This window comes from Rhodamnia argentea, chromosome 8 (genome assembly GCF_020921035.1).
Source record: "Rhodamnia argentea isolate NSW1041297 chromosome 8, ASM2092103v1, whole genome shotgun sequence".
NCBI classification, from domain to species: Eukaryota; Viridiplantae; Streptophyta; class Magnoliopsida; order Myrtales; family Myrtaceae; genus Rhodamnia; species Rhodamnia argentea.
This window is the reverse complement of record NC_063157.1, coordinates 970,021-979,844: the sequence shown is the minus strand read 5'-3', so window position 1 is coordinate 979,844 and position 9,824 is coordinate 970,021. Positions and strand designations below refer to the sequence as shown.

General features: G+C 38.4%; 1 protein-coding gene across 1 annotated transcript; it reads right to left on the bottom strand.

Annotated features, from left to right (window-relative positions):
- Positions 1–3,283: 3,283 nt before the first annotated feature.
- On the bottom strand, positions 3,284–4,077 carry LOC115738056 (late embryogenesis abundant protein 2-like). Its single transcript, XM_048283998.1, has 3 exons — positions 3,940–4,077; positions 3,730–3,807; positions 3,284–3,663 (listed from the first exon to the last, which is right to left on the bottom strand). The coding sequence occupies exons 1-3, from the start codon at positions 3,991–3,993 to the stop codon at positions 3,421–3,423; spliced, it is 375 nt and encodes a 124-aa protein (XP_048139955.1). The 5' UTR covers positions 3,994–4,077; the 3' UTR covers positions 3,284–3,420.
- Between the last annotated feature and the right edge of the window lie 5,747 nt (positions 4,078–9,824).

The window sequence follows — 9,824 nt, the reverse complement described above, 5'->3', positions numbered from 1 at the left end:
ATTATAATGATTTCTGTGCACACCTAAATTTTAACCCTCGTTATGCCCGAAAATATATAATCCCAAATTTACCCTTTTAAACCAAAATTCCAGATAATGAAGTTTCCGAAACTTCTTTGACCAAAAAAAAAAATCTAAACCTTCAAACGAAGACCGAGAATCAAAGCCCTCTTTAGTAAAACTCCACTTAGAGCTAGGAGTGGGCATAGTTCCATGATAGAATCGAGAAACTAGAATCGGAACATGTGGGAACTGGTCCGGTTTCAAGTTCTAAGATATGTAGGGTATGTTTTAGGTTTTAAAAATTGAGGAACTTATTTCAATGGGTAGGTTCCAAATTCCACTATATAGAACTTGAAATTTGGAACCTAGATCCTAAAATAATTTTTTGTGTTTTTCTTGGTGTATGTCTTCGCGCGGTCCTACAATATTCTATGGCGTCCGATGATGAGTGTATAATCTGGAGCTAAACAAATTTTTAGGTTCCAAGTTTCAAAAAATGAGAAATATGTTCAAACGAGTTGGTTTTAAGTTCTAAATGTAACCTGTACTTAACTTGAAATCACTCACCTCTACTTTCCCTTAGTGGTTGTAACGTTAACTCTCATTTTGCTTAACTAAAAATGAAAAAATGAAAAGAAACAAAATTGGCGGGTTCTCAAATATCCTGGAACCTACCCTCTTGGAACCGATTCTAGAACCCGTGATAGAGTAGATTTTAGGTTTCATGGTATGATGGATAGGTTTCGGGTTCAAAAAAATGAGAAACATGTTCCGACGGGTAATTTATAGGTTCAAAGTAAAACTCGTAAGGAACTTGGAACCGCTCACTCTTACTTAGAGCTACATCAATTGCCTCTAGTTCACATCAAATATAATAGGGGAAAATTTATAAGGATCTAAATAGACCTTATATATATATAAGTCTTGAAGTTTCCAAATTTTAAACGTTGAGGGAAGGTTTATATTTGGTTCCATCACTCTCTATTTAAGGTATCTTTTTGTGGGGAACGTGGTTATCACATTATCATGTTTCTGCAATATTATAAAATCATTGCTAGAAAAATACACACTCATCACAATTATCGTAGAGGAGAGTGGTGAAAATCCAGAAGAAGACAAGACACATCTCTCATCGAATAAAAAATGACTTTGTTCGATTCAGGTATGCTGTATTTTTTAATTTGATCTTATGTTCGTGCAACTGAAAGACCCTATAATTCTAACATGTGATATCATAACGTGGTTTATTCAAAGCGTGAATATAGTTATATTGCTTATCACGATCTTTCGTATGGTTGATTTATAATCTTTTGTTGATGGAATAAATATACGATGATAATCGATATTTTGAATATCTTACGCAAATCATAAATTTGATTTGAGTGCTCTTTAAGTTTGTATTAGCGAAACGTGTGAAAAGTACTTTACAACTCTATGTTACTATGCTCACCAGCGTTGACCGGGGGAGATCAAGCGAGAGTCGCCATTGCTTGCCCAACCCGGTCGAAGGTGGCTCTCGCCTAAGTTCGACGCCCTCTACGGGTTATCGACACGCCCTCTGCTGGTTATCGATGATGGCACCCGGAGTAAAGAGGGAAAACAAAAAATGAAAAAGAGAAAAAAATAAAAATAATTAAGGACGAAAATAATTATAGGTCAGCAAAGTTAGGCTCTTTTTTTCAACCGATATAACCATCACTTAAGTTCCTTATTCAAAAAAATAAAAGAATTTAGACATTTATATGAAAGGGTTAATATCACGAAAATCTCCAAACCGGTATACATGTGACAAATTTACTTCAAACTAATTTTTTTATCACAAAAAATCTCAAATTGGAACATTTGTAATAAATTTACCCGAAACTGGTACACATGTAACAAATTTGCCCTCCATTAATTTCTATTAAATTTTATCGTCAAATTGCTGAGTTAGATGACACGTGGATCGATATAGGGTAAATTTATCACATGTGTACTATTTTGAGATAAATTTGTCACAAATACACCAGTTTGAGGTTTGTTGTGGTCAAAAAATTAGTGTGAGATAAATTTGTCATAGATATATCAGTTTAGGATTTCAAGACATTAACCCTTATATGAAATAATATCCATGGTCCTCATTTGAGAGCACATAATTAGTTAAGCTGAACATGCAAATACTTGTATGGTGTATCCATAAAATAGTTATTTAAGAGATATTGTAAAAATCATACGATTACGAATTATTCGGATTAGCACTTCATCAAAATTTTCTACACAATATACAGAAATTAACAAGTATGTAAAGGGAGAATATTCCGAGACTTGAAATTCTTTTCCCTTTTTCAAAAATAGCTAGGAGATAAAAAAGAAGATTTTTTTTTTTTGGTCGAGATAAAAAAAAATTCAAGAAATTTGAAATGGTAGTAGCCGACATAATATATGAGCACACAATACTCCTTCATCCATTTTTTAAATGCTTTTACATCATGAATTGATGATATTCTAGGAAGGAAGAAGACAACAGAAATCTTTAAATGCAGGCTGTCCACTTCATAGTGCATGAATATTGGATGAAACAATATAGTCTATCGATGCAAACAATGAAAAGAATTGTTTCCATTGAGCTTGATTTTTTGTCTTCTAATGAGATTGTATTTGCTTGAATAATATGATCTAATGGATAGTAAGGATGGGCAATCGGATCTTTTCAACTCGAAACCCGGGTCAAGTCTTATCCGAAAGGAGATCTGAGAACCCGACTTGGATTCTTCGTTCATGATATACTCGGATTGATTTTGCGTTTTCTTCTCCGCATTTTGTCTTTGTTCGTTCTCTTTGGGCAAGTCTTGTTGGATCTCTTTCCCACCATTTTTGAGTCCCACAGAACAGGAGCAGATCCCCAAAGGAGTTGGCAAACAGATCAAAGACTTTAAGGAAGAAAGGGAAAGAATCTTATTCCAATCGAAAACAGAACTGTTGTACCAGAAGTGCCAATGTCACCACCAAAAGACAAACCCACACGCTTTCGAAACTAAAAAAAGACAACGGATATCACAGGATATCATAGGACCGGCACTACTTAATGATATTCAAAAATTCTGGGATCGCTTTCGAAATTCAAAATTCATCATATCTTTCGAAAAGGCAATTGACCCGCGGATATATTTATAAATATTAATGTAGCGAAGCGATTAGATACCACGTTCTACTTGCTAGCAGCCTCTAAGGAAATTATATCATATTTTATTTAGTGATAAAGTTGGGATTGTACCTTTTATTTACCCAAAAAAAAAAAAAAAAAAAAAGACACAGAGGAAGCACAGAGGACCCATAAAAACAAGTCCGCATCTGGATAATCACCATTAAAAAAAACACACACACAAACGCAGCAGTGGGCGACGCCCATCGACCGACCGCCTTCCAGCGGAGGAGGAGCTAGGTGTGGCGGGGCGGGTCGTCCTTATACAGGGTCGGGTCGTCCCTGTCGAGGTCGTCGCCGGCCATCCCGAAGGTGCGCTTCACTGTTTCCGTGGTGCCCTGGGCCATGCTCTTCACTTGCTCCGCGGCCTTCGCCGCCTTGGCCTTGGCGGCCTCGGTGGTCTCAGAGGCCTTCTGCTTGGCTGCGCCGGCATAGCTGCCAGACAGGTCCTTGCCCTCCTGGGTCTTGTCCTTGGCCCCCTGCGCCGTCTCGTGGGACTTGTCCTTGGCCGCCTGAGCGGTCTCGTAGGTCTTGTCCTTGGCTGCCTGAGCCGTCTCGTAGGTCTTGTCCCTCGCCGCCTCGGCCTTGTCTCTCACGGCCCCCATCGCTCCGGCCGTCTTCTCCTGTGTGGACACCAAGATTCGAGTTCAATCACTATAAAAATAAACGGGTTCGAATTCATCTTCTTTATCTTCTTCACAGAAGTCACCACGCTTCAAGGACAAGATATTAAGTATCCACACATATAAATATACCTCAGTACGGCCCTTGACTTCGCCAGCTCGGTAGCTCTCTTCGTGAGACGCCATTGTTGGAAGAAACTAAGGTGGTGAATGCTGGTGCGACTGACTCTGTAGTTTTTGCAGATTGGGAATAGGAGGAAGATGAAGGCGATCCTCGAGGTCGGCGATCCTGGCCTTCATTTATAGAGTCTGCTACTGCATGAAGAGCCTCTGGAGGCACACACGTGTCCATGTCGTGACAGTGACACGTCGCAGTACAGGTGTCGCGCATGCAGCTGCTGGGCGTGTCGCTTTGTAACCTGCCGCAACAAATAGTTGAAAATATTATCCAGTTGCTGGATACTTCAAACAACGTGAACCCTAGGGGCCCCCATGTGCCTGTATCTTAATAATTTGGGAAAAAAGGGGAGAGAGATTTTAATTTAATCTGGAATACGACTACTGAGAGTCTGAGAAGAATACAGTGAAATCATCAGTAGCTTTATACGTACCTGTACGTATGTACTTAACATTGGTAAATGGTCAATAACTCAACTACAACCTTATGGAAACCCTAATGATCGGACTTGCGATTGCGAGCTACCTTAGCAATTACTCCTGAGCTTGAGCTTGAGCTTGAGTGGGAATGGTGAAAATGGTGTGATTCAGCTCAACAATTAGAGCTGTGCTTGTCATTTGTTTATCGCACAGAGCAATTACAGCTAGATCTTCCGAGAAAGATGCATGACAAACTAGAAAAACTGCGCATCAGCAATTGGAAACGATCGGCAGCTACAAAAATTTACGTGTCAAAACTTGTAAATTGAAAAACAAGTGACAAAAGATACGATAAGAGCAAAATATATGCTAAAGTACCATCGTGTTCCCTCCCCATCTAAACGGGATGCCACCACAGAGAGGTTGTCCTTAGAAAGTTGAAACCAACGGGAAAATGAACACTTTATAATTAGGACTTGATGCCCAATCACAACGAAGCAAATCATAAAACGAGAAAGAGAAATCGACACAAGATTTTATCCTGGTTGACTCTTGAATTAGAGCTATGTTTAATAGAAAATTTCATTATAATTAGTACATCGCATCTCTCGTTTTGTGTTACGGAGACATGCGCCTAAAGAGAAGTCTTCCTTGGGCTGATCATTAATTAGGTGTGTCCATCCTGCCCTGTGCCGCTTACATATTCAGTTGCAAGTCGTTACATTACTCAATTACAAACGAAAAATAGTATATATAGCAGTAGCTATTCATGGGCCCAAACCCAAACTACTAATGAAAAATTATGGATTCAAACTATAAAAACCCTTTATTTTCTAAGAGGTGCTGCCCCTTTGAGACCTTGCCGGAGAGGGGATCTCGTGCTTTCCTGTCGTTGGGGAGTATGAACCACACCCTAACAATGAAATAATCAGCTAGTTGATTAGCGATCTGAATATGTCTCGTCATAATATCGCATGATCCAATCTTTTTCCGAGCAAAATGGAAATGAATCTTGATGTGCTTGGTGCGAACATGGAAGACATGATTAGCATCTAGATAAGTGGCACCGACGTTATTGCAAAAGATTACAACAGGTTTAGGTAAAAATATATGAAGATCGCGGATATCACGGAAAATACGTCGAATCCAATAGATTTCTGCAACTGCTTAGGCGGCACTCCTGTGTGTAATTCCGCACTGGAGTTAGAGACAATGCCATGCTCTCTGACCCATTTTCATGAAGCTACATAGTCTGCTTATTAGTTTTCACTTTTCAAACACAGGAAACCTACCCAATGCGATGTCCTCCGACAACCAGAACTTGAAATGGTCCTGCTGCAAATGTGTAGTTTATAGCTTCCATATGGATTTACTTGTAGTTCAAAGTTCGAACCCTTAACAGCAAGCGAAACTCCAATTGATCACCCCATGCTTTTTACTTAATTACACTTTGCATCCTCTTACTTCCTAACCTATGTGTTAAACCATCTTTTCAAAACCCTGTGCTAGAACTGTCAAATGAGTGGATCGGATCGAGATTGTGTCGCTTTATAAATAGTCGGATCTAAATTGAACCGTTAACCCGTTTATAACCTATTTATTCGTAATGAAATTTATTCACCCATACTCGTTTCGGCCCACATTGCTAATACACTTCCATATTTATCCCAATATATAATTTTTTTAAATGTATTGCTAAAACGCTTCCATGTAATACAAATTTAGTGGACAACTTTTATAATTAAAAAAAAAATACTTTTTTATTTTTTATTTTTCTTTCTCCTTACGAAGTCCGGCAAGGGCTGGCCGTGGGTGATGGTTGGGCCTTCGCCGGCAGCAGGTGAGGCTGTGCTCGCCGTTTGGGTCACGGCCTCGCACGCTACGTGCGAGGGCTTCGCGGCCTTGCTTGTGATTGACAAGGGTTAGCGGGCGTCCCTCGCCCAAACCTAGCAAGGGTCAGCCGGCGATTCTTGTCGGACTTCATTGAAAGAAAAAAGAAAAGGAAAGAAATAAAAATAAAAATAAAATAAAAAATTATAAAGAAATTCAGAAAATTTTTAAAAAATTTATAAAACTTTTGTTAATTATTGGTTCTCTTAGATGGGTTAAGTCCACTAGACAGTGGCCTCTTAAATGTATTGTAAATGGGTTTATTTACAATCCGCTTATTTTGGCCTCCTTATTTTGTAAACTCATTATACTGGCCTTTTAAGTTTGTTATGACCCATTTAAATGTTTGTGGGTTATTAAATGGGTTTTGAACCCATTTTGACACGTGTACCTTTTGCTTTGCACTTGGATTTTACAAAGCACCACACACTATCTTGTTTTTGAAACTTCAGGATAAAATAGGTAGAATTTGGCATTAAAAGGTGTAAAGTATAGTTTCAAGAAAGTTGGATTTCATAAGGGCTGAGTGCTCGTAATAAAGATGGGTTCCTTCAATGGTCTCGCCATCAGTTTCTTTCTGAATATTCAGTGTATTCCCAATCATTTTTCAGTCCTCTTTACAAAGTGCTTAGGTCAATTCTATTCTGTATTGGAGGACAGTCCAACGACACCACATCTTAGAACACCCAACACAGAGTTGGGGCCAAAGGATAACACCCCAAATCGAGTTAATTTTTTAGGCTGCAATCCAATGATTTATGCTGCATGGAATGGCGCTTTACCGAAACTGCAGTTAGGTTTGCGGATCTGAGAAATGTTTGGACAGAGCGAGGAATTTTCTTTCGAAGGCCGGACCAACTTTGTCATAAGAGAGCCAGTTCCCAGTGAATCTGTCTTCACATTGAAGAGCAGTTTGACCTCGCATTGAGCAATCCCAATGCAAAATGGATTTTAACATTAGAAGGAGCATGACCCAGAATACCATCAAAATTCCCCCGATGGAGAGAACGACTAGTTTCAACTCGAATCATGTGATATCGAAAACTCCCGTGAAAAGGAGTGGCAGATGCAGGTCTGAGAGCGGGGCTTAAAGTTGGAGTTAGTAGAATCACGTGATGTGCAACGTGGATCAAGTTCATGGCCTTGACCGCGAGAAGAACCGCGGTTCCTAATATTACCAGTGTTTTCACCAGCAGCAAAGGCGGTATAATTTTCCGTGGAAGGAGAGCCATAGATCGTATCATTACCTTGTGACCGCAGTGATAATAGATTCGTACTCTTGGCGGAAGACCATCCAATGCATAGGTAACCGCTTTTGTCGGCCTAATAGCAGAATTAATGGCAGCCAATGAATCCTCAATAGATTTCAAATTATGAACATATGAATTCATAGGCTGATTACCCCTCTTTGAGAGATCGTAGCTGCAGTTTGAGTTGCAGCTCTTTTAGCTGAGGACTCGTCAAGGAATCGCCTTTCGAGTGATTCCAACATCATGAGAAGCAGGAAGCGGATCCACCTCTTGCAAAATGTCTTGTGTCAATGTTGCACCGATCCGAGAGGGTAGACTCTGATCTCTGCATGCCCTACGCGAAATATGGTTGCATTCAGAAGGAGCCGTCCATCGGTGTCGGAGATGAACTGTGGTGGATCGGAGACGAGAAGGAAGGGGCGGGAGCTATGAAACCATGGACAGCATCAATGGAAGTTGTGAGAGTTTGATGTCTCTGTTGTAGCTCCGATACCATGAAAATGTGAATGGTGTCATTCAGCTCAACAAATTAGATCCACTAGCTTGTCATTTGTTTGAAGCACTAGTAGTTATAGCCAGATTTTTAGAAAAGATTTACAACAACTACGGAAAATTATATCCAAATTGGAAAAATAACTAGTAAAAGACATTATAAGAGCAAATTGAGAACTTCTAATGCTTATAGCTTGAGCTCTTGAGGATGAAAAGAAGGAAAGTCAAGGTTGAAGAATTTCTCAAGTAACTTGACTATTTTCCTTCCTAATTCTTGTTTCGCTGAAAATTTCACAATAAATAAAAATACATTTCTTCGTATCGCTCTTTTGCAATGAAAATGTTTAATTTTCGTTTGTCCGGTGGTTTATCGAAGGTGAATTTTTTTTTTTCCTATTAAGAGGGGGAAGTCGTTTTCTCCCGGCCTCGAAAAAGTAGAGCGATTAGTTTTCCATCATTTGAATACCGAAAAATCGAAAAATAATTTTCCAAAGACAAGTTTTCCTTCGAATAAGCGGAAGGGCTCCCGTTCTTTGCTCTTTCCCCTCATTGTCTTCTCATCTTCTTTTATCGAACATCAAACACAATTCAAAATAAAAATCTCACCTTTATACCTTTTTGTTTTTTTTTGCCAAGCACGTTTGTACTGTTTCTTTTTTTTTTTTTTTTTTGGGTCAAGGAGACCTTTTGAGATGTTTTTTTTTTTTTCACTTTGGTCAAAACCTTTTGAGATGTTCAATTCCTCCAAGATCCCATCAAATCTCCAAACTAATTAGGAATCAATACCTGAAATATATCCAGAACAATCAAATACGAATGAATATTTTTTTTTTCATTATCGACAATAATCCACATTTAAATATTTTTCGCTCTTTCGTTTTCGTAAGTGATTCAAACAATCTATTCTTGAAAGATATTTTTCGAATTACTTTCAATAATTAAGTATGAAAATTTTAATTTTCGAGATCAAACACTTGAAAAGAGAGATGTAATGAATTTGTGAGAGCCCATGATAATTAAACTACACTCGCACGCATAGTAGTAGACTTAACCCGATCGGGACTAAAAAAAAGAAGAATTATGCAAAAAATTCTATACTTTGGTCAATTCGATCATAAACATTTCAATTTTTTCAATTGAATCCTAAAAACCTTTCGGTACTTTGCTAATTGAATCTATCCCTCCAATTTTAATAGAAAATTGCTCACTTGGATACCGATGATGCAATGTAGGACGGTCGATGTAGATGTGGATAATATATTTCTATAATGTTAAAAATATTTTTAATTTTTAGATATATTTTTTTTCTATCAAGTCCGGTGAGGGATCATTGGGTGAGGACTCTCAATCGGTTGGCAAAAAAAAAAAAAAAAACACAGAACTTACATATATATATATGTATATACGCACACAACGTTGAATGTATCACACAGGATGTCCGACTTCCTTATCAACGATTGCTAGTTAAAATTGATTAGATTGACTTAATTGAAAAAGTGTCAAAAGATTTAAAATTTAATTGACAAAATCGAAAGTTTATTGATTGAATTGGCCGCAATAAATTCAAGCCAGCAGCGCTTGATAAGTGCTTCCCAAATCTGTTTCAATACTAAAAATTAATTTTCGAGATCAAATACTTGAGAGAGAGAGAGAGAGAGAGAGAGAGAGAGAGATGTAAAGCATTTGCGAGAGCCCATGATAATTAAACTACACCCGCACGCAGAGTAGTAGAATTGACCGGACCCGACCCGACCCGAGCTTTAGAAAAAAAAAAAAAAAAAAGAGCCT